The 25,852-nt window shown below is 42.6% G+C and overlaps 2 protein-coding genes across 2 annotated transcripts in view; one reads left to right on the top strand and one right to left on the bottom strand.

Annotated features, from left to right (window-relative positions):
• Positions 1–10,716, top strand: part of LOC139386818 (alpha/beta hydrolase domain-containing protein 17A-like) — a 37,481-nt gene extending 26,765 nt beyond the window's left edge. Inside the window, exon 7 of the mRNA XM_071132640.1 lies at positions 10,635–10,716. The gene's annotated coding sequence lies outside the window, so the exon portion shown is untranslated. The remainder of the gene's footprint in view (positions 1–10,634) is intronic.
• Positions 10,717–20,215: 9,499 nt separating this feature from the next.
• Positions 20,216–25,852, bottom strand: part of LOC139386494 (receptor-type tyrosine-protein phosphatase S-like) — a 129,014-nt gene continuing 123,377 nt past the window's right edge. The window contains exons 31-37 of the mRNA XM_071132062.1: positions 23,334–23,619; positions 22,628–22,806; positions 22,280–22,406; positions 22,003–22,128; positions 21,041–21,195; positions 20,719–20,854; positions 20,216–20,595 (exon numbers count right to left, since the gene is read on the bottom strand). Coding sequence (XP_070988163.1) covers positions 20,527–20,595; positions 20,719–20,854; positions 21,041–21,195; positions 22,003–22,128; positions 22,280–22,406; positions 22,628–22,806; positions 23,334–23,619 — 1,078 coding nt within the window. The 3' untranslated portion in view covers positions 20,216–20,526. The remainder of the gene's footprint in view (positions 20,596–20,718; positions 20,855–21,040; positions 21,196–22,002; positions 22,129–22,279; positions 22,407–22,627; positions 22,807–23,333; positions 23,620–25,852) is intronic.

Genomic DNA, 25,852 nt, shown 5'->3' with positions numbered 1-25,852 from the left:
CATCGCAGCACTGTCAACGATAACATTGTCAGAGGAGTTCATACCTCAGCCTGACCAGTACAGCTAAATGACCGTGCAGATTCTGAGATATGGTGGGTGTAGTACAGCATTATTGTTTAATGTTTGAAATATGTGTAAAAAAGTTGTTCCTAAAAAACCTTTATCATCATGGCATGATTGACTTTGAGCAGAGCAAACCTGGAACAGACACCGTGAGAATCACACAGCGTTCTCCTAACTAGTGTCTTCCTCCATACTTCATGTGTGTGTGTGTGTGTGTGTGTGTGTGTGTGTGTGTGTGTGTACACACTAATTCCTTTACATGACATTTATGTTCCGCTTCACAAGGTTTTCACACACTGTTGCTGGTATTTTGGCCCATTTCTCCATGCAGATCTCCTCTAGAGCAGTGATGTTTTGGGGCTGTTGCTGGGCAACACGGACTTTCAACTCCCTCCAAAGATTTTCTATGGGGTTGAGATCTGGAGACTGGCTAGGCCACTCCAGGACCTTGAAATGCTTCTTACGAAGCCATTCCTTCGTTGCCCGGGCGGTGTGTTTGGGATCATTGTCATGCTGAAAGACCCAACCATGTTTCATCTTCAATGCCCTTGCTGATGGAAGGAGATTTTCACTCAAAATCTCACGATACATGGCCCCATTCATTCTTTCCTTTACACGGATCAGTCGTCCTGGTCCCTTTGCAGAAAAACAGCCCCAAAGCATGATGTTTCCACCCCCATGCTTCACAGTAGGTATGGTGTTCTTTGGATGCAACTCAGCATTCTTTGTCCTCCAAACATGACGAGTTGAGTTTTTACCAAAAAGTTATATTTTGGTTTTATCTGACCATATGACATAGTGTGTTACTGATGGTAGGCTTTGTTACTTTGATCCCAGCTCTCTGCAGGCCATTCACTAGGTCCCCCCGTGTGGTTCTGGGATTTTTGCTCACCGCTCTTGTGATAATTTTGACCCCACGGGGTGAGATCTTACGTGGAGCCCCAGATCGAGGGAGATTATCAGTGGTCTTTTATGTCTTCCATTTCCTAATAATTGCTCCCACAGTTGATTTCTTCAAACCAAGCTGCTGACCTATTGCAGATTCAGTCTTCCCAGCCTGGTGCAGGTCTACAGTTTTGTTTCTGGTGTCCTTTGACAGCTCTTTGGTCTTGGCCATAGTGGAGTTTGGAGTGTGACTGTTTGAGGTTGTGGACAGGTGTCTTTTATACTGATAACAAGTTCAAACAGGTGCAATTAATACAGGTAACGAGTGGAGGACAGAGGAGCCTCTTAAAGAAGAAGTTACAGGTCTGTGAGAGCCAGAAATCTTGCTTGTTTGTAGGTGACCAAATACTTATTTTCCACCATAATTTGCAAATAGATTCATTAAAAATGCTACAATGTGATTTTCTGGATTTTTGTTTCTCATTTTGTCTGTCATAGTTGAAGCGTACCTATGATGACAATTACAGGCCTCTCTTGTCTTTTTAAGTGGGAGAATTTGCACAATTGGTGGCTGACTAAATACTTTTTTGCCCCACTGTATATAATCATTGGTGAGCAAGGAGCACTACAAACCTGACTCAGTTAGCTCTGTCAGGAGGAATGGGACAAAATTCACCCAACTTATTGTGGGAAGCTTGTGGAAGGCTACCTGAAATGTTTGACCCATGTTAAACAATTTAAAGGCAATGCTACCAAAAACTAATTGAGTGTATGTAAACTTCTGACCCACTGGGAACGTGATGAAATAAATAAAAGCTGAAATAAATCATTCTCTCTACTATTATTCTGACATTTCACATTCTTAAAATAAAGTGGTGATCCTAACTGACCTAAAACAGGGAATTCTTACTAGGATTAAATGTCAGGAATTGTGAAAAGCTGAGTTTAAATGTATTTGGCTAAGGTGTATGTACACTTCTGACTTCAACTGTATATATATATATAAACTGTTAGCTAGCCTGATTAATAAGTTCCAGTATAAAGTGAGGTATGAATAAGTAGGATTTATCATAAACTAGCTGTTACATAATGGTAGCAACTTATTGATTGATGTAGCCTTCCAGTAACAATGAAATCTGTAAAAACACCAAACATTCAACCAAGCGCACAATTAGCATATAGGCTATTCCTCCCCATACTGTATAAACAAAGCATTCACTACCGCCCTCTCACAAATCTACACAAGGCTTCTGGGTCATTCCGCTGAATGAGTGCCTTTTGCATCCCTTTGATAAGTTGACAGAAAATGTGCACCAATAATGCATTTCAAAAGCCTGTTATAAGTCCCCTTTAATATAAAACCACATGGAAAATATTACAGCCATGAGTCATGACTGCAGTAAAATTACAATTGACCGTTGAGTCATGGTAATCTCCTCATATCCACTCTGGACATGGTAGGTAGTACCCAACCTGCTAAAGACCTTTAGGTCGCTAAAGGCCTGGTACTCAGGGCTCTATTGTTCCTGCACTACTCTGACAAATCACATCAAACACTTATCAAAAAAGTATGTGCTTTTAAAACGCACTTCGCTGTGATTGATCAATTTGAAGAAAGAAGTTCAACAACAGGTTGAAACTGAACGGAAAACATGATCATTGTGGCTGCTGTTTCAAAGCCTAACACAGTGGTTCTTAACCTTGTTGGAGGTACTGAACCCCACCAGTTTCATATGCGCATTCACCGAACCCTTGAAAAAAAAAAATCTAATTCAAAACATAGGTATATATTTGACTGGTGCACAAAATGAACCGTGCATCAACATCACTGTGTTCAAAGAACAAAATCATCAAAACATTTTCACACAGATGATCATTTTCACACAAAAACAAAAACATAATAATGAATATTTACTGCAAATCAGTGTGACTTCTGCTGTTGCCTTTCAGAGACCAGTTCAGAAATGCGCGGCTTCACCTTGGCAAGTGCCACTCATGTCATTTTCGCAACAAAGTCTGTTCCTTTTCTTTTCTTTTTATGTCCAGCATCCTCGAAAAGGATTGCTCGCAAAGATATGTTGTAACAAACGGTATGAAAATCTCCAGAGCTTTCTTAGCAATAACAGGGTACGTTACCATTTGTTGACACCAAAAACGTTGAAAGCGTTGTTGTTCTGAAGAGTTGCTGTTGACATCTGTTGTCTCAACACTAAACGTGAACGGCTGTCTCACCCATGCTGGACATGACTCTTGTAGGGAAGTATCCGTCGAGAGACTTTGCAAGCTCATCTAAGTGCGTGGCAATTGCTTGCTTCAGTTCCGCGGGTACAGAAATGTCTCCGATTCCAGATACATCTTCGATCTTACTAACACAGTCGTCCAGCAGGGGAAAGTTTGCGAAGTTATTGTTCTCTGTTCGTCGTTTCCATAACGGTAGCTTTTTTTGAAAAGCCTTCAGGTTTTCCTCCGCTTCGATGATGTTGACTCCACCGCCCTGCATATTTTGATTGAGGTGATTGAGAGCTGCGAAGATATCGGCCATGTACGCTAAAATGAGAATGAACTCATTACATTTTTGAAGCAATCTGCATGACAATGTTGGTGCTCTTGCAAAAACAGGGCTAATTCCACACGCACGGCAAAAACACAATTCAGCACCTGTCCCCGGGATAACCACCTAACGTTAGAATGGTACAGAAGTACTTCGAATTCAGAGCCCATTTCTTTACACAGCTCACTGAAGATGCGATGCGATGCCGCAGAGCACTAGTTCGCACATAGTTCACGCATTCTACTACAATTTAATACTTCTGCCAGTTTTGGAGGCAAGGTTTTTGTTGCCAACGCATGCCTGTGCAGAATACAATGCGTAACAATGATGTGTGGTGCATCGGCTTTCACTAGCGCACCAAAACCAGACTTTCTTCCCAGCATCCCACGAAAGATTGTTGTCTTTGAAGAAGTCATCCACAAGTTTCTTCACATCGGCTGCCTTAGTTGTTGTTGTAAGAGGCTTACAAAATAAAAATCTTCCTTTTATCACGGCGTCTTTCACATAGAGCACGAATACAGCAAGCTGGCTTAGATTGGAAACGTCTGTGGTCTCGTCGAGTTGAAGGCTGAATTTTGCCGGGCTTGAAATCAGATCTGCAACTACTTGAGCCAAGATGTCTTTGCTCATGTCCTCTATTCTGTCGCTGATGGTGTCATTTGAAAAAGAGGAATTTGGGATTTGGGACTTAACTTCAGCCTCTTTTCCCAGCATGATATTTGCCATCTTCAACACAGCTGGTTTTATGAGTGTTTCACCAATGGTGTGTGGTTTGCCCTGCTTTGCGTTTAGGTAAGCAACTTCGTACGATGTTGTGAGGATCGGTTTGTTGATGGGTACAAAGCCGAGAACAGGCAGAGTAGCCTTTTCATCGAATCTGGCTCTCTTCACCTTGAATTCAGCTAGCGTTGTGTTCTTGTATTTTCCATCTCCATGCAGCTTAAGGAAGTGTTTTCTTAGTTTTGCCGGTGCTAGACTAGAATTGCTCAACTTGGCATTGCATATCATGCAGTTAGGACACTGACTCCCATCACTTTCCGTTATACATGTAAATCCATATTGTACATATTCGTCCGACCACTTTCCTTTTTTGCTCGACATAGTAAGTATGAAGGGATTAAAATATTAAGAAAGAAATCACAAGACGTACCATCACAACAGTCACAAGTCGACTACTGAGCGCACCAAATTCCCTGCAGCACAGATAGGCCAAGCGATGTAGCGTGATCACCTGCAGCCAATGATGGCCAAGCGAAGCGTGTCATCACGAATCATATGAATCGGATGTGTGTCTTGACCTCCGCCGAACCCCTGAGACTGACTCACCGAACCCCTGGGGTTCGATCGAACCCAGGTTAAGAACCACTGGCCTAACACAATGAACTGGACAGCGCTTTCTAAGTTAATGATTCATTCGAAACAAACATCAATATTCATATTAGAGTTGATGCATATCCATCAGCTCAAACCCGGAAAAAAAACGGAATTAATTAAAATAATGATTTTGCCCTTATACAATACATAGCCTACTGCATATATATATATGCATGGCAGAAAAACATAAAAATAACAGATTGAAGATGTCTTGGTACATAATTGGCCCAGGTATTCCCAAACTGGAGTACACGCAACGCCGTCGGGGTTGCGCCAAATAAAAATCGTATATATATTTTTACAATTTTAAAAATAATTCTTCACATTTTCAAACAGTCCATTTATATTTTCCAACGGGGCTATACATTTGGGTTAGGTTTTTTTGTCGCCTGAGTAGCCTTGTTTCACTGCCAAAAATAAAATTAAACCATCTAGTGTTCAGCTACAGTGTCTTGCGAAAGTATTCGGCCCCCTTGAACTTTGCGACCTTTTGCCACATTTCAGGCTTCAAACATAAAGATATAAAACTGTATTTTTTTGTGAAGAATCAACAACAAGTGGGACACAGTCATGAAGTGGAACGACATTTATTGGATATTTCAAACTTTTTTAACAAATCAAAAACTGAAAAATTGGGCGTGCAAAATTATTCAGCCCCCTTAAGTTAATACTTTGTAGCGCCACCTTTTCCTGTGATTACAGCTGTAAGTCGCTTGGGGTATGTCTCTATCAGTTTTGCACATCGAGAGACTGAATTTTTTTCCCATTCCTCCTTGCAAAACAGCTCGAGCTCAGTGAGGTTGGATGGAGAGCATTTGTGAACAGCAGTTTTCAGTTCTTTCCACAGATTCTCGTTTGGATTCAGGTCTGGACTTTGACTTGGCCATTCTAACACCTGGATATGTTTATTTTTTAACCATTCCATTGTAGATTTTGCTTTATGTTTTGGATCATTGTCTTGTTGGAAGACAAATCTCCGTACCAGTCTAAGGTCTTTTGCAGACTCCATCAGGTTTTCTTCCAGAATGGTCCTGTATTTGGCTCCATCCATCTTCCCATCAATTCTAACCATCTTCCCTGTCCCTGCTGAAGAAAAGCGGTCCCAAACATGATGCTGCCACCACCATGTTTGACAGTGGGGATGGTGTGTTCAGCTGTGTTGCTTTTACGCCAAACATAACGTTTTGCATTGTTGCCAAAAAGTTCAATTTTGGTTTCATCTGACCAGAGCACCTTCTTCCAGATGTTTGGTGTGTCTCCCAGGTGGCTTGTGGCAAACTTTAAACAACACTTTTTATGGATATCTTTAAGAAATGGCTTTCTTCTTGCCACTCTTCCATAAAGGCCAGATTTGTGCAATATACGACTGATTGTTGTCCTATGGACAGAGTCTCTCTCCCACCTCAGCTGTAGATCTCTGCAGTTCATCCAGAGTGATCATGGGCCTCTTGGCTGCATCTCTGATCAGTCTTCTCCTTGTATGAGCTGAAAGTTTAGAGGGACAGCCAGGTCTTGGTAGATTTGCAGTGGTCTGATACTCCTTCCATTTCAATATTATCGCTTGCACAGTGCTCCTTGGGATGTTTAAAGCTTGGGAAATCTTTTTGTATCCAAATCCGGCTTTAAACTTCTTCACAACAGTATCTCGGACCTTCCTGGTGTGTTCCTTGTTCTTCATGATGCTCTCTGCGCTTTTAACGGACCTCTGAGATTATCACAGTGCAGGTGCATTTATATGGAGACTTGATTACACACAGGTGGATTGTATTTATCATCATTAGTCATTTAGGTCAACATTGGATCATTCAGAGATCCTCACTGAACTTCTGGAGAGAGTTTGCTGCACTGAAAGTAAAGGGGCTGAATAATTTTGCACGCCCAATTTTTCAGTTTTTGATTTGTTAAAAAGGTTTGAAATATCCAATAAATGTCGTTCCACTTCATGATTGTGTCCCACTTGTTGTTGATTCTTCACAAAAAAATACAGTTTTATATCTTTATGCTTGAAGCCTGAAACGTGGCAAAAGGTCGCAAAGTTCAAGGGGGCCGAATACTTTTGCAAGGCACTGTAAATAACAACATGTCAAATACAGGTAGCCTCGTCAAATAATTAACATCCGATCACATTAACCGTTACTCTCTCTTGGGTGAAACCTTCACTCTTGCACAGACATTTAGAAACGAAACATGCCAATTTGAAAAATAACCCACAGGAGTTTTTTGAGTGAGAATTAAGATGAGTTTTGAGTAGTAAGACATGTATAAAAGCAACAGATACCATTAATAAGAAGGGGCTGGAAACATCTTATATGGTGAGCTACCGAGTGGCTAGGACAGGCAAGCCCCATACTATTGTGGAGGACTTCATTCTTCCTGCTGCCACGGATATGGCTGGGACAATGCTGGGGGAAAAGGCCCAAAAAACTATACAGACAATGTCTTCATCAAACAACACTGTTTCACGACGCATCAGTGACATGGCAGGAGATGTTTTGAAACAATTACTGCTTCACATACAAGCCAGTGAATTATATGCGTTACAGCTGGATGAGTCAACAGATGTGGCGGGCCTGGCACAGCTCCTGGTATATGTCCGTTACTTTTATAGTTGGTCAATTAAGGAAGACATCCTCTTCAGCAAACCACTGGAAACAAGGACAACAGGAGATAATATTTTTAAAGTACTGCACTGCTTTGTGACATCAAATGGATGTTGGTGGTCAAGATTTGTTAGTATTTGAATTGATGACTCAAAAGCCATGACAGGGAGACATGGTGGAGTGGTAACATGCGTGCAAGCAGTTGCTCCTGAAGCCACTTGGGTACACTGCTGCATCCACTGAGAGGCTCTTGCTGCCAAGGGAATGCCTGACAGCTTGAAAGACGTTTTGGGCACTACAGTGAAAATGGTTAACTTTGTTAAAGCAAGGCCCCTGAACTCTCGTGTATTTTCTGCATTATGCAATGATGCAGCAACCATGTAATGCTTTTACAACATACAGAAGTGCACTGGTTATCAAGGGGCAAAGTATTGACACATTTTTTATAATTGAGAGACGAGCTTAAAGTTTTCTTTACTGATCATAATTTTCACTTGTCTGACCACTTGCATGATGATGACTTTATCACACAACTGGCCTATATGGGTGATGTTTTTTCTCTCCTGAATGATCTGAATCTAGCATTACAGGGACTCTCCGCAACTTTATTTATTGTGCAGGATTTTTTTTTAGGCTATGATTAAGAAGTTGGAGATCTTCTCTGTCTGGATTAACAAGGACACAGGTATTTCTATCATTCTATGATTTTTTTTGTCTGCAAATTAACTCAAGCTTACGGACAATGTCAAATGTGATACAGCGAAGCATCTGAGTGAGCTGGGTGCACAATTACGCAGGTACTTCCCCGAAATGGACGACACAACCAACTGGATTCGCTATCCCTTTCAGGCCCTGCCTCCAGTCCACTTACCGATTTCTGAACAAGAGAGCCTCATCGAAATTACAACAAGCTGTTCTGTGAAAATTTAATTTAATCAGAAGCCACTGCCAGATTTCTGGATTTGGCTGCGCTCAGAGTTTCCTGTCTTGGCACATCGTGCTGTTAATACACTGATGCCCTTTGCAACAACGTACTTATGTGAGAGTGGATTCTCGGCCCTCACTAGCATGACAACTAAATACAGGCACAGACTGTGTGTGGACAATTATTTAAGAGTGAGACTCTCCAATACAACCCAATATTGCAGAGTTATGTGCATCCTTTCAAGCACACCCTTCTCATTAACCTGTGGTGAGTTATTCACCATTTTAAATGAACAAATAAGATGGCTAAATAAAGAGCCAAATTATTGATTATTATTATTATATTATTATTTGTGCCCTGGTCCTATAAGAGCTCTTTCTCACTTCCCACACGCCTTGTTGTGACAAAAACTCACACTCATTCTTATGTTTAATAAATGTATTGTATAGTGTGTGTGTGTGGTAGGCTTACAATGATAGCAAAAAACAACATTTGAGAGGGCGCTGACCCTGGTGCTAGAGAGGGTACGCAGCTGGAGGTTGAATGTTTGAAGGGGTACGGGTCTATGAGAAGTTAGGGAACCACTGGTCTAGCCTATACTCTGAAATTAAACACATTCTAGTAATGGCCTATGAGCGTGGGCTGTTTTATTATGCATACTGTATGGTATGGTTACCTTTTGCTACTCTCCAAACACTCTATTAATGAGTCTGGAAGAGAACGTACAGGCCTAGGCGATGCTGTTGGCTCATTAATTGTGCATGGTGGCTAAGCCTACAATTATAGTGAATTTGGATTTGATTTTGAATAGCCTAGTAATATATATTTATATTTTCATAATTAATAGGCTCTCACATTACCTTTAGATACAGAATATTTCATCACCACCGTGCGTTTTCATCTCCTCCTCTCTGTCCTTCATTCCTTTCTCCAGCAGGCAGAGAGAGAGGCTGTCGTTGTGAAAACATGTTACTATAGATGAACGGATTTCACTTGGCTTCCGAAAAAAGGCACTTGGTAAATGTAGGAACAGGGTTGGAGAGCCCATGGCATACAGAGTTTGGGTGGAATATCACGTTGCACAGCTAGAGGCTGCATGCTCCTCAAACAGTGGTTGATGTGTGGAGTGAAATGACCGGAGTAGCCTGAAAAACAAACCAAAGGGAAAACTGCCTCCTAGTGCATATGGATGCCATCTTTATTCTCCTGCCCCTGTTCCTTCCATTTTGATAATGGGCCATTCTATATCGAAACTACTTTTACATATTATTGAAGACGAGATTAAATAGAGAATAGCCTGATGTGAAAATATCATCATTTGATGAAAGAACAGTGTGCGCAAGCTTTTTTTGTTGCTACATTCTAAAATCATCAATAGCCTATAGTCATATCATACAGCCCATATATGTTTTGATTTCTGAGACATTCTAAGGTTTGTATCATTCACAACTAAAGTGGCCAAATAACTCAATCTAGCATATAGGACCTGTTTCAAATGGTCACTTTTACACTCAACATAACTTCATATGCACACTTGCTCTTTTGCATGGTAATAACCGTCAGACAAAATGTTATGATTGCAACAGCCCTATGTGAACTGAACTCTTGTTTTATTATGGTGAAACTATTTATTTTAAATATGTTTCTCAAAAGAAACATTGTACATCTAATAGTCACATCATAGTGTAAAAACAGGTGTGCTGGTTCAACTCTTGGTCATTTTCTGGTGTTTTGTGGTGGAAAACTGAGTGGTCGAGCGTAAAGCGTTTCTGCATATTGTTTAGTCAAGCTTGCATTGAATTACCCCTTCAATTCCCCCTGTCACAAGCTTCAATTCACCCTGTCACAAGCTTCAATTCCCCCTGTCACAAGCTTCAATTCCCCCTGTCACAAGCTTCAATTTCCCCTATCACAAGGAGATCTATGGATGGTTGAAGATGAAGTCATCAAGCCTATTACCTTCAACCTTGTTTTGGTACTTAATGGTCCAACGCAAAGGATATACTACTTTCTGGAGACCAGGCCCAAATCCCTGTCATTCGCATGAAGAAAAGGTGGAAATATAGAGGGAGAAGGCCAGAGTGCCTTGTGAGGATTCAGAGGTTAGTGAGTAAATCACCACTACCATCGGTTCTATTGGCCAACGTGCAATCACTGGAAAACAAACTCGATGCTCTACGGTCGAGACTATCCTACCAATGGGACATTAAAAACTCTAATATCTTATGTTTCACAGAGTCGTGGCTGAACGACAACATGGATAATATAGAGCTGGCTGGGTTTTCCGTGCATCGGCAGGACAGAGCAGCTACGTCTGGTAAGACGGGGGGGGGTAAAGGGTGTATGTCTATTTGTCAATAACTGCTGGTGCGTGATGTCTAATATTAAGGGCGTGTACTCAGAGCATGCACAGCCCAACTGGCAAGTGTCTTCAATTACATTTTCAATCTCTCTCAATCTCTGTTTAAGCAGACCACCATAGTCCCTGTGCCCAAGAATGCGATGGTAACCTGTCAAAATGACTACCACCCCATAGTACTGAACTCGGGAACCATGAAGTGCTTTGAAAGGCTAGTCATGGCTCACATCAACACCATAATCTCGGAAACCCTAGATCCACTCCAATTCACATACCGCCCGAACAGATCCACAGATGACGCAATCTCAATTGCTCTCCACCTGTACAAAAGGAACATCTATGTGAGAATGCTGTTCATTGACTACAGCTCAGCATTCAATGCCATAGTGCCCACAAAGCTTATCACTAAGCTAAGTACCCCGGGACTAAACACCTTCCAATGCAATTGGATCCTGGACTACCTGCCCCCAGTTGTTAAGGTTAGGCAACAACACATTTGCCACACTGATCGTCAACACCGGGCCCCGCAGGGGTGCGTGCTTAGTCCACACCTGTACTCCCTGTTCACACACGACTGCGTGGCCAAGTACGACTCCAACAACACCATTAAGTTTGCTGACGACACAGCAGCGCTAGGCCTGATTACCGACAATGATGAGAAAGCCTATAGGGAGGAGGTCAGAGACCTGGCAGTGTGGTGCCAGGAACACAACCTCTCCCTGAATATGAGCAAGACAAAGGAGCTGATTGTGGATTACAGGAAAAGGAGGGCTGAACAGGCCCCAATAAACATTGACTGGGCTGCAGTGGAGCGGGTCGAGAGTTAAGTTCCTTGGTGTTCACATCAAACCAAGAGAGTCGTGAAGAGGGCACGACAACACATTTTCCCTCTCTGGAGACTGAAAAGATTTGGCATGGGGCTTCAGATCCTCAAAAAGTTCTACAGAGAGCATGGCCCATTTCTTCACTGGAACCAAGCTTCCTGCCATCCGGGACCTACAGTTGAAGTCAGAAGTTTACATACACCTTAGCCAAATACATTTAAACTCAGCTTTTCACAATTCCTGACATTAATCCTAGTATAAATTCCCTGGCTTAGGTCAGTTATGATCACCGCTTTATTTTAAGAATGTGAAATGTCAGAATAATAGTAGAGAATGATTTATTTCAGCTTATATTTCTTCTATCACATTCCCAATGGGTCAGAAGTTTACATACACTCAATTAGTGTTTGGTAGCATTGCCTTTAAATTGTTTAACTTGGGTCAAATGTTTTGGGTAGCCTTCCACAAGCTTCCCACAATAAGTTGGGTGAATTTTGTCCCATTCCTCCTGACAGAGCTGGTGTAACTGAGTCAGGTTTGTAGGCCTCCGTGCTCGCACACACTTTTTCAGTTCTGCCCACAAATGTTCTATGCCGGGATTGAGATCAGGGCATTGTGATGGCCACTCCAATACCTTGACTTTGTTGCCCTTAAGCCATTTTGCCACAACTTTTGAAGTATGCTTGTGGTCATTGTCCATTTTGAGGACCCATTTGCAACCAAGCTTTAACTTCCTGACTGATGTCTTGAGAAGTTGCTTCAATATATCTACATACTTTTCATCCCTCATGATGCCATCTATTTTGTGAAGTGCACCAGTCCCTACTGCAGCAAAGCACCCCCACAACATGATGCTGCCACCCCCGTGATTCATGGATGGGATGGTGTTCTTCGGCTTGCTTCAAACATAATGATGGCCATTATGGCCAAACAGTTCCATTTATGTTTCATCCAACCAGAGGACATTCCTCCAAAAAGTACGATCTTTGTCCCCATGTGCAGTTCAAACCGTAGTCTGGCTTTTTTATGGCGGTTTTGGAGCAGTGGCTTCTTCCTTGCTGATCGGCCTTTCAGGTTATGTCGATATAGGACTCGTTTTGCTGTGGACATTGATACTTTTGTACCGGTTTCCAGCATCTCCACAATGTCCTTTGATGTTGATCTGAGATTGATTTGAAATTTTCGCACCAAAGTACGTTCATCTCTAGGAGACAGAACGCATCTCCTTCCTGAGCGGTATGACGGCTATGTGGTCCCATGGTGTTTATACTTGCGTACTGTTGCTTGTACAGATGAACGTGGTACCTTCAGGTGTTTGGAAGTTGCTCCACCAGACTTGTGGAGGTCTACAATTTTCTGTCTGAGGTCTTGGCTGATTTCTTTTGATTTTCCCATGATGTCAAGCAAAGAGGCCCTGAGTTTGAAGGTAGGCCTTGAAATACATCCACAGGTACACCTCCAATTGACTCAAATGATGTCAATTAGCCTATCAGAAGATTTTAAAGCCATGACATCTTCTGGAATTTCCAAGCTGTTTAAAGGCACAGTCAACTTAGTGTTTGTAAACTTCTGACCCATTAGAATTGTTATACAGTGAATTATAAGTGAAATAATCTGTCTGTAAACAATTGTTGGAAAAATTACTTGTCATGCACAGAGTAGATGTCCTAACCGACTTGCCAAAACTATAGTTTGTTAAGAAGAAATTTGTGGAGTGGTTGAAACATGAGCTATAATGACTCCAACCTAATGCAAACTTAGGTATGTAAACTTCTGACTTCAACTGTAGTAGGCAGTGTCAGAGGAAGGGCCAAAAAATTGTCAAAGAATCCAGTTACCCCTAGTTAGAAGTTTACCCCCAGTTACCATCCAGTTACCCCTAGTCATAGACTGTTCTCTCTGCTACCGCACGGCAAGAGGTACCAGAGTGCCAAGTCTAGGTCCAAAAGGCTCCTTAACAGCTTCTACCCCTATTTTATATAACTGCTGGACAATTAATCCAATGGCCACTCGGACTATTTACATTGACCCCATTTGCCAGAATAAAAAACAAAAAATAAATAAAAAATAGAATATGGTTGTAATGTAACAAAACGCGGAACAAGTCATTCCAGGGTTTTTCTTTATTTTTACAATGTTCTACATTGTAGAATAATAGTGAAGACATCAAAACTTTGAAATAACACATATGGTATCAGGTAGGAACCAAAAAAGTGCTAAACAAATCAAAATATTTTTTATATTTCAGTAGCCACCCTTTAGCCTCCTGGGTGGCGCAGTGGTTAAGGGCGCTGTACTGCAGCGAGTCCCTGGGAGTCCCTGGGTTTGCGCCCAGGCTCTGTCGTAACCGGCCGCAACCGGGAGGTCCGTGGGGCGACGCACAATTGGCCTAGCGTCGCCCGGGTTAGGGAGGGCTTGGTCCGTAGGGGTGTCCTTGTCTCATCGCGCACCAGCGACTCCTGTGGCGGGCTGGGCGCAGTGTACACTAACCAAGGTGGCCAGGTGCACGGTGTTTCCTCCGGCGCATTGGTGCGGCTGGCTTCCGGGTTGGATGTGTGCTGTGTTAAGAAGCAGTGCAGCCCGAGCCCGTACGGGAGTTGTAGCGATGAGACAAGAAAGTAGCTACTACAACAATTGGATACCATGAAATTGGGGAGAAAAATGGGTAAAAATTCAACAAAAAAAAAAACAATTTTGATAGCTTTGCACGCTCTTGGCATTCTCTCAACCGGCTTCATGAGTTAGTCACCTGGAATGCATTTAAATTAACAGGTGTGCCTTGTGAAAAGTTAATTTGTGCAATTTCTTTCCTTCTTAATGCATTTGTACCAATCAGTTGTTGTAACAAGGCAATGTAGGTGTGGTATACAGAAGATAGCCCTATTTGGTAAAATACCAAGTCCATATTATGGCAAGAACAGCTCCAATAAGCAAAGAGAAACGACAGTCGATCATTACTATAAGACATGAAGGTCAGTCAATCTGGAACATTTCTAGAACTTTTGTTTCTTCAAGTGCAGTCACAAAAACCATCAAGCACTATGATGAAACTGGCTCTCATGAGGACCGCCACAGAAAAGGAAGACCCAGATTTACCTCTGCTGCAGTTGATAAGTTCAATAAAGTTACTCGTCTCAGAAATTGCAGCCCAAATAAATGCTTCACAGAGTTCAAGTAACTGACAAATTTCAACATCAACTGCAGCGGAGTTGAGACTGTGTGAATCAGGTCTTCATGGTCGAATTGCTGCGAAGAAACCACTACTAAAGGACACCAATAATAAGAAGAGACTTGTTTGGGCCAAGAAACACGAGCAATGGAAATTAGAGTGGTGGAAAACTGTCCTTTGGTCTGATGAGTCCAAATTTGAAATTTTTGGTTCAGACCGCTGTGTCTTTGTGAGATGCAGAGTAGGTGAACGGATGATCTCTGTGTAGGTCCCACTGTGAAGCATGGTGTGGGGGTGCTTTGCTGGTGACACTGTCAGTGATTTAATTAGAATTCAAGGTACACTTAACCAGCATGGCTACAACAGCATTCTGCAGCGACACTCCATCCCATCTGGTTTGAGCTTAGTGGGACTATCATTTGTTTTTCAACAGGATAATGACCCAACACACCTCCAGTCTTTGTAAGGGCTATTTGACCAAGAAGGAGAGTGATGGAGTGCTGCATCAGATGACCTGGCCTCCACAATCACCAGACCTCAACCCAATTGAGATGGTTTGGGATGAGTTGGACCGCAGAGTGAAGGAAAAGCAGCCAGCAAGTGCTCAACATATGTGGGAACTCCTTCAAAACTGTTGGAAAACCATTCCATTTGAAGCTGGTTGAGAGAATGCCAAGAGTGTGCAAAGCTGTCATTAAGGCAAAGGGTGGCTGTTTTAATTTGTTTAACACTTTTTTGCTCACTACAAAATTCCATATGTGTTATTTCATAGTTGTGATGTCTTCACTATTATTCTACAATGTAGAAAATAGTAAAAATAAAGAAAAACCCTTGAATGAGTAGGTATGTCCAAACTTTTGACTGGTACTGTATATATATATATATATATATATATATATATATATAAAAATATATATATATATATCCTAGACTCCGACATTGCTCCTAATAATATTCTATATTTCTTCATTCTTTTACTTTTTAGATTTGTGTGTTGTTGTTGTTTATTTTGAGATATTACTGCACTGTTGGAGCTAGGAACACAAGCATTTCCCTACACCTGCAACAATGCCCGCTAAATATGTGTATGCGACCAATAACATTGTATTTGATTCAAAGAAAACCATTTGGGCTCAAAGAAAACCATGTGTCAGTATAGCATCTGTGTGACTGTGAATGCATTTATGGAAGCAGTAAGGAGCTATGTTCCAGCAAGAAAGGTACTCCATCTAGTGGAAGAATATCAAGCATACACTTCACAGTTCACACCTTCCAACTCCTTGAGATTCATCTCATGATGAAGGCTTTCTCCTTGCTCGTCTTCCCTTGTTTTCAGTCTTGTTTTCAGTCTTCCCTTGTTTTACAGTGCATGATTCTCAGCCAGCTGTCAGACACTCACATACTAGAACAGAGGAACTAAATGACTCATTATGTGGTATATTCAATCATCCTGCTTTTAATACAAAGTCAACATTCAATATTATCTACATCCAGGGTTTAAAGGAAATAACAGGTACCAGGTTAAAGGTGATGATGATCATCATGTGATGTCATAGGAACTGGTCCTCGCTTGATGACACATGTTTACTCTGTGCGTCTTTTATGTCAAGTATATTTATACTGAACAAAAATATACATGCAACATTTAACAATTTCAAAGATTTTACTGCCTGCCCATACCATAACCCCACAGCCACCATGGGGCACTCTGTTCACAACAAACCGCTCACCCACACAATGCCAAATTCTCTAAAACAACATTGGAGGCAGCTTATGGGAGAGAAATTAACATTACATTCTCTGGTAACAGCCCCGGTGGACATTCCTGCAGTCAGCATGCCAATTCCACACACCCTTAAAACTTGAGACATCTGTGGCATTGTGTTGTGTGGCAAAACTCCACACTTAAGAGTGCCTTTTTATTCTCTCCAGCACAAGGTGCACCTGTGTAATGATCACGCTGTTTAATCAGCTTCTGATATGCCACACCTGACAGGTGGATGGATTATCTAGACAAAGGAGAAATGCTCACTAACAGGGATGTTAACAACATTTTAGAGGATGAAGCTTTTTTTGAGTATGGAACATTCTTGGGATCTTATTTCAGCTCATGAAACATGGGAACAACACTTTATATGTTGCGTTTATATTTTTGTTCAGTGTATATATTATGTAGTCATCATTTTAAGGTTCATTTTAAGTCACACCAGATTTAGACTTGTTTTTCCACTAGACTTTTGGACCACACTTAAATTTCATATCAAGATAATTCCGCTGTTAATTAAAGTAATGAGGGTCTGTCCATCTGTCTTTTTGTGTGGCCTTTCCTTTTGTGTCAAAATGCCATTATACTCTCCATCTATCTGTAGTAGCGAGCTGAAACGCCACGGTTCACTGAATACAGTGCAACAGACTTTCACCGACTACTGTACTTTGCTAGACATTTAAACTCTCTATGCCCTGACACCCTAAACCCCTTTTGGCAATTGGATCGTACCACTGGTGCTATGATAGGGGCTGTAAACTGAAACTAGGTCTGAATCTAAGTATCTGTCTATGAGGACAGCAGTATCAAATAGCATTCTACGCAGGTTCTGTATACGATATACTAAAGCAAATAAGAAATCACTTAAAAATGACCATTAAAAAAACTATGACGATATCATACAGAAAAATTGGCTTGCCAAGTAAACAACATTTCATTGGTTATATTGAGTCCTTTTCCCCTAATAAACAGCAATTAAACAAATCAAAAAGTAGTAAAAACAAAGAGCTATAACAGTAACAAAATAGAACGATACATATTTCAAAAATCATATCAAAATGTTAACAATAAGGCTCTTTTTTGATGATAATAATTATACGTCAGTCAGGCCTATAAACTGTGTTATAAAGAACTTTTATAAACTGGGTAGTCGAGCCCTGAATGCTGATTGGTTGACAGCCGTGGTATATCAGACCGTATACCACGGGTATGACAAAACATGTATTTTTACTGCTCTAATTAAGTTGGTAACCAGTTTATAATAGCAACAAGGCACCTCAGGGGTTTGTGGTATATGGTCAATATACCACAGCTACGAGCTGTATCCAGGCACTCCACATTGCGTCTTGCCTAAGAACAGCCCTTAGCCATGGTATAATGGCCATATACCACAACCCCTTCGGGCAATACTTCTTAACTGGACGTCAGTTAAGCCTACTGTATGTACTGCATTATAAAGAACTCTCTATACGTTACACAGTATATACATTCTAAGTTCATACTGTGCTGTTCAATCACAACGTATCTGGGGCAGCAGATTATAGAATGTCAAATCAATAAGAGGAGAGGATGATATCTAAAGGGATTGTGGGGGATGCTGGAGTGGACTAAAGGTTGTGTCCTTTAGTTTTTCTGTACAGTAGGACTACAAGCAGAGACAGAGCGGAGAGAAGATGTGAAGAGTCCTGTCTTACTGTGGGAAAGAGAAGAGAGTTTGAGTTCTACTCTCAACCCATGAGGACTTGTGTTTATCAAGCAAACAAAGTTCATCCAACTCAACGTTAACACACATACTCATTACTGTATATGTAGCCCAAGCAGGATTTGAACCCACAACCTTTGTGTTGTCAGAACCATACTCCAACACACTGAGCCATCAGGACCATTCCAATGCAGAGTGGCAGATTTCAAGTAGGTGTAAGCTACATTATGACGCTCACTGCTTAGCTCAGATCATTTAGATGTAACGTATGCAGCTGAAAACCAACATGGTGAAACATAAGGCAAACACACTGAACCACAATGAATAGGATCATTACAATATTTTCTGCTGAATGTGGAAAATCTCCCCCCCCCCAAAAAACACTCCAGTCAATTAAGGAAATTAACTCAAATTCTGTTCATTCATTGAAATGGTCCTCCAAGAAAAATATTGCCAATTTTCAATTCATACATGTAATTTCAGTGCATCTCCCGAAATGACTGGCTGGGATTGAAATGGAATTGCCTAAACTGTGTTTAACCTTTACTGTCATTACTCTATGTAGTAAGATGTCAGAACATAACAAGCAAAGCATGGATGACTGAACATTGACTGGTAATAATATTGATCCACACTTGGAGTAGGGCGAGGTTGCCCCCAGACAATGATCTTAGGTCAGTTTTGTTTTTCCACCCAAATGGTTTAGATTATGATTTCAGGATGGTACTGATCCTAGATCTGTGCCTACAGGCAACCTCAACCTGCAGCTCATGGATCATCATGTATGCTGGATGTAGACGGGTACCATTCCTCCTTCTCATTAGAGGTCAAAGTTAATTTCCCATCTGCCCCGGAACAGCGTGGTTTCTCTTGGCACTGTGGGTAGAAGAGTCTGGTGTCCAATCACAGACATGCAGCTCAAACCGTCCTTCTAGTTCTATAGATCTAAAGCCGTGCTGTGGACCAGGACTAGCTGTGGAATCAACAGACACCACGAATGCAGAGCGACAGACACGTGGAAGTGTTCCCCCCTCGTACACTAAATCCACAGACATGTGGAAGTGTTCCCCCCTCGTACACTAAACCCACAGACACGTGGAAGTGTTCCCCCCTCGTACACTAAACCCACAGACACGTGGAAGTGTTCCCCCCTCGTACACTAAACCCACAGACACGTGGAAGTGTTCCCCCCTCGTACACTAAACCCACAGACACGTGGAAGTGTTCCCCCCTCGTACACTAAACCCACAGACACGTGGAAGTGTTCCCCCCTCGTACACTAAACCCACAGACACGTGGAAGTGTTCCCCCCTCGTACACTAAACCCACAGACACGTGGAAGTGTTCCCCCCTCGTACACTAAACCCACAGACACGTGGAAGTGTTCCCCCCTCGTACACTAAATCCACAGACATGTGGAAGTGTTCCCCCCTCGTACACTAAACCCACAGACACGTGGAAGTGTTCCCCCCTCGTACACTAAACCCACAGACACGTGGAAGTGTTCCCCCCTCGTACACTAAACCCACAGACACGTGGAAGTGTTCCCCCCTCGTACACTAAACCCACAGACACGTGGAAGTGTTCCCCCCTCGTACACTAAACCCACAGACATGTGGAAGTGTTCCCCCCTCGTACACTAAACCCACAGACACGTGGAAGTGTTCCCCCCTCGTACACTAAACCCACAGACACGTGGAAGTGTTCCCCCCTCGTACACTAAACCCACAGATAGAAAGATAAGATAGAAAACCCATTTAAGGTGCAGCAGATATCCAGGCTTTTTGTTGTCCTTTTATACATCACTGGTTTTGTTTTTGAAATAGCTGACCACAACACACAGGTTTTATAAAACACTGAGGTAAGAAGAATATGCAGGATTACACATGTAATAGTCTGTCTCTGACTCCCAACACATCCTTTGCAGGTCTTTCCTGAGAGTACAGGTTTTATTTGACGTTTGTCTAGTTGTTGTTGTGTTGTATGTTGTTGTTGTTATTTTGTATGTTATTGTGGTTTTGTATGTTGTTGTTGTGTTGTATGTTGTTGTTGTGTTGTATGTTGTTGTTGTGTTGTATGTTGTTGTTGTTATTTTGTATGTTATTGTGGTTTTGTATGTTGTTGTTGTTTTGTATGTTGCTGTTGTTGTTCTTGTATAATTACTCCTTGTTAGTAGCGTCGCCCCTCCAATGGGATATAAGGTTAATTGTTTAGTCGTTTTCCAGTCTGCGCCTCTCTTTCGTTGTTCCTCGTCTCTGTGGACCTCTATCTGAACAGAAGGATGGAGGGATGACAGTTCCTCTCCTCTCTTAGGTTGCATAGTGGTCAAAACTCCCCAGGTACTCCAGGGTAGCCTGGTAGGAGAACTGGTACTCATCCTGAACCAGGGAAATAGACAGGACAGAGCAACAGCCTACCATTACCGTGGCTTCCAGACACAGAGAAATCACATGTACTTGTCTGATATCCATGGTTTTCAACAGTGAGAATGTGAAGCCTACCTCCGTCTGTACCATGGCAGGGCGTTGTGTCCTCAGCATCTTGACAGTCTGGAAGATGTCCACAGCTCCCTCGTAACGCATCCTCTCCAGAACAATACTCAGAGTGATGAAGACTCCGGTCCGCCCCACACCCGCACTGCACACACACACACACACACACACACACACACACACACACACACACACACACACACACACACACACACACACACACACACACAGTGGCTAGACTAATGTAAATCAGTAATCAGAATGAGGTGTGTGAAGTATATCAGGGGAAAGCATTGTTAGTCAAACCTATAGCTATGGCAATGACTCTTACCTGCAGTGGACACTGATTGGGCCATCCTGTCCAAACTGCTCCTTGGTTTTGTGCACCTGGCCAATGAAGTCGATGAAGCCCTCTCCAGATTTAGGAACACCCTGCTCTGGCCAATCGGTGAACTGGAACTGACGAACTGTCCGTGATTGGCCATCCTGATGCGAGAATGGGCAGAAGAAGTGCTGATGAGAGCAATGTTGAGTATGACTTCTCAAACCATCCTCCATATTGTTACTGGTATTCTCTGATCCTTATGTGAGTGGATAAGTGAAGGTGAGATGTCCCTTCTACTGATTTAGCCAAACAAACTATTGTACTATTTGTTACCAGAGTTGTGTCTTATCAGGTCTGTTCTGGTGGCTGAGCACCAACCCTCTGTCAGCTTTATATGTGTATGTGTCCTGTCTTGTCTGCCAGACTCTGTGGCCTGCCCGTCTCTAGCCAATTACGTCTGTTCTCTGCTCAGACGGCGTGACTCCACAGACGGCGTGACTCCACACAGAGATCAATACAACATCTGTCAACGGGCCGCCAGGACAGGACAGGACAGGACAGAACAGGACAGGACAGGACAGGCTTAACTGGAGTAATCGACAACTCACACACACACACAGGAATGCAAGCATGCACACACACAGACACACGATAAGGGCATCAGGAGAGGACAGGGTTGACTACTGTGTAATCTACTGTGGGTCGAAGGAACATGTTAGCTGCCAGGAGCAGATAGAGGGGAGAGGTCAGGGTGTCTGATTCCAATATCAAATATGCTAAGTCATTTAAAAGCAACACCCACAGTTACACAGTCTTGCGTCATTGACCTTGCCTTGTCTGAGGAGGGTATACAGTATTGTGGACACATAAATACACACACACACACGCACGCACACACGTGCACACACACACACACACACACACGCACGCACGCACGCACGCACATGCACACACACACACACTCTCACCCTTGCATCGGTGACCTTAAACTCTCTGAGGATATACTGAGGCATGTTGTATTCAGCCATGGGATCCACTACAAAGTACTGGTACCGAGCAGACCGCTCTGCGGGCCAGTACTGATGGCACTTCTCCTGCAGGCACACACAGAGGTACAGAGATAGCATCACGTACGTATATTTGTGTCTCTGAGTGTGCTTGTGTGGTGTGTTTCTGTGTGTGTGCGAGCATACGTGCATGCGTGTGCAGATGTGTTTGTGTGTGTTTGTGTGTGTGTAACCTTACCCGTCCCATCTCTCTCAGTTTAGTGAGCATGACCACGATGGTAGAGTTGTGTTCCCACAGCATCCTCCAGAAATCCTCTGTGGTCTCAGCCAGTGGGCCCTGGGTGGCCATGTAACCTCTCTGCTGCCTATACACATTAGACGATGGGTGTTGAGTTATACAGGGTTCTGATCCAATGTAAAGACACCAAAGAAATAGAATGGACACATTTCTTTCATTTGGATTTTTCAATTATATTATAAGCCTAATTTGAGACCCAAAATATGGCCACTGGTCCATGTATCATGGAACAATACCTTGAAATGAGATGCCCATATTACTAATTATTCTTCCTTGGTTGAGCTTTACCTGTATCCATCAATGTAGCTGGCGTTGATGTAATCTGATCCTTCCAGACCTCGGATTGGCTGCAGACAGACGCGGGTGGTCTCATAGGGCATGATGTTGACCAGGCGGTTCTTAAACTTGTTACATGGCAGGTTGGCACTGACAAACCGAGACGTGTGGGCTTTGGTGTTGGCCAGACGCTGGGGGGGGGGGGAGGGGTGAAGGGGGGATTGAGTTTCCCCCCCACAGAAACACGTTCCTATGAACAAAGTTAAAGGGCAATGCATTCTTCCTAATATTTAGTCTGTACTTGCATTGAAAAACTGTATTTCTACTATATTTCAACATGTTTTCTATTCAAAATGTATGCTACTGTATGTATTTCAATACCTGGTCTTTCTATGTTTACCTTGAATTCCAGCTCCATGCCGGTGATGTATTTCTGTTCTATTGAATATATTTCTATGTTTACCTTGAACTCCAGCTCCATGCCGTTGATGTATTTCTATGTTTACCTTGAACTCCAGCCCCATGCCAGTGATGTATTTCTATGTTTACCTTGAAATCCAGCTCCATGCCAGTGATGTATTTCTGTTCTATTGAATATATTTCTATGTTTACCTTGAACTCCAGCTCCATGCCAGTGATGTATTTCTGTTCTATTGAATATATTTATATGTTTACCTTGAACTCCAGCTCCATGCCGGTGATGTATTTCTATGTTTACCTTGAACTCCAGCTCCATGCCAGTGACGTGCTCTCCACTCTCCACCTTGCCCAGCTTCTGCATGTAGGAGAACAGGCTCCGGGCCGCCACCTCCGTGTTCCCACAAGCCACTGCTTCCAGCAGCGCCTCGTGGATGAAGCCGTACTGGTCTTCCGTCTGCACCATGTAGTTCCGCTGTGACCTCATCAGAGTCACGTGACCATAGATGTCGGCCGTGCGCTCGTGTCTGATCCGTTCCAGCATGGCGTCGATCACGATGAAGCAACCGGTACGACCCACGCCCGCGCTGAGAGAGGTAAGAAAGAGAGAAAGAAAGAGAGGAAGATATCTATGAGTGTAAACATACCTACTGAACTGTTAGTGGCAATTCTTCAAGACAGCCTCTCATGTTTGGGTGACTGGATCCAGGGTGTGTGAGTATGTGCTGTTTACATGTCGCAGGTGTGTGGTATGTGTGTCTGGTATATGTGTGTGTGGGTATATGTGTGTGGTAAATGTGTGTGCGGGTACATGTGAGTGTGTGTGGGTACATGTCTGTGTGGGTATATGCATGTGTGGTATACAGTGGGGCAAAAAAGTATTTAGTCAGACACCAATTGTGCAAGTTCTCCCACTTAAAAAGATGAGAGAGGCCTGTAATTTTCATCATAGGTACACTTCAACTATTTTTGCCCCACTGTATTTGTGTGGGTATATGTGTGTGTGGTATATGTGTGTGGGTATATGTGTGTGTGGTGTATGTGTGAGCGGGTATGTGTGTGTGTGCGGTATGTGTGTGTGCGGGTGTAAGTGTGTGTGTGTTGGTGTATGTGTGTGCGGGTGTATGTGTGTGTGGGTGTATGTGTGTGTGGGTATATGTGTGTGTGGGTATATGTGTGTGTGTGTGGTATATGCGTGTGTGGGTATATGTGTGTGTGGTATGTGTGTGTGTATGGTATATGTGTGTGTGTTGTATATGCGTGTGTGTATATGCGTATATGCGTTGGTGTATGCGTGTGTGGGTATATGTGTGTGTGTTGGTGTATGCGTGTGTGGGTCTATGTGTGTGTGGTATATGTGTATGGGTATATGTGTGTGTGGGTATATGTGTGTGTGGGTATATGTGTGTATGGGTATATGTGTGTGTGGTATATGGGTCTGTGGTAAATGTGTGTGGGTATATGTGTGTGTGGGTCTATGTGTGTGTGGGTATATGTGTGTGTGGGTATATGTGTGTGTGGTATATGTGTATGGGTATATGTGTGTGTGGGTATATGTGTGTATGGGTATATGTGTGTGTGGTATATGTGTATGGGTATATGTGTGTGTGGGTATATGTGTGTATGGGTATATGTGTGTGTGGTATATGGGTCTGTGGTAAATGTGTGTGGGTATATGTGTTTGTGGGTACGTGTGTGTGTATATGTTTGTGTGGTATATGTGTGTGTGTGTGTGTGGGTATATGTGTGTGTGGTGTATGTATGAGTGGGTATGTGTGTGTGTGCTGTATATGTGTGTGCTGGTATGTGTGTGTGTGGGTGTAAGTGTGTGGGTATATGTGTGTGTGTGTGTTGGTGTATGTGTGTGTGTATGTGTGTGTGGGTATATGTGTGCGTGTGGGTATATATGTGCATGTGGGTATATATGTGTGTGTGGTACATGTGTGTGGGCATATGTGTGTATATGTGTGTGGGTATATGTGTGTGTGTATGTGTGTGTGGGTATATGTGTGCGTGTGGGTATATATGTGCATGTGGGTATATATATGTGTGTGTGGTACATGTGTGTGTGTGTGTTGGTGTATGTGTGTGTGTATATGTGTGTATATGTGTGTGGGTATATGTGTGTGGGTATATGTGTGTGGGTATATGTGTCTGTGGTACATGTGTGTGGGTATATGTGTGCGTGGGTATATATGTGTGTGTGGTATATGTGTGTGTGGTATATGTGTGTGTGTGGTATATGTGTGTGTGGGTATATGTGTGTGTGTGGTATATGTGTGTGTGGTATATGTGTGTAGGTTGGTGTATGTGGGTATATGTGTGTGTGGGTATGAGTGTGTGTGGGTATATGGGTATGTGGTATATGTGTGTGTGGGTATATGTGTATGTGGCATATGTTTGTGTGGGTATATGTGTTTGTGGGTATACAGTGTGGCAAAATAGTATTTAGTCAGCCACCAATTGTGCAAGTTCTCCCACTTAAAAAGATGAGAGAGGCCAGAAAATCACATTGTAGGATTTTTAATGAATTTATTTGCAAATTATGGTGGAAAATAAGTATTTGGTCACCTACAAACAAGCAAGATTTCTGACTCTCACAGACCTGTAACTTCTTCTTTAAGAGGCTCCTCTGTCCTCCACCTGTTTGAACTTGTTATCAGTATAAAAGACACCTGTCCACAACCTCAAACAGTCACACTCCAAACTCCACTATGGCCAAGACCAAAGAGCTGTCAAAGGACACCAGAAACAAAATTGTAGACCTGCACCAGGCTGGGAAGACTGAATCTGCAATAGGTAAGCAGCTTGGTTTGAGTG

This window comes from Oncorhynchus clarkii, chromosome 28 (genome assembly GCF_045791955.1).
Source record: "Oncorhynchus clarkii lewisi isolate Uvic-CL-2024 chromosome 28, UVic_Ocla_1.0, whole genome shotgun sequence".
NCBI lineage: Eukaryota > Metazoa > Chordata > Actinopteri > Salmoniformes > Salmonidae > Oncorhynchus > Oncorhynchus clarkii.
Note: the sequence above shows the minus strand (reverse complement) of the source record. Positions and strands in the feature narration are given on the sequence as shown.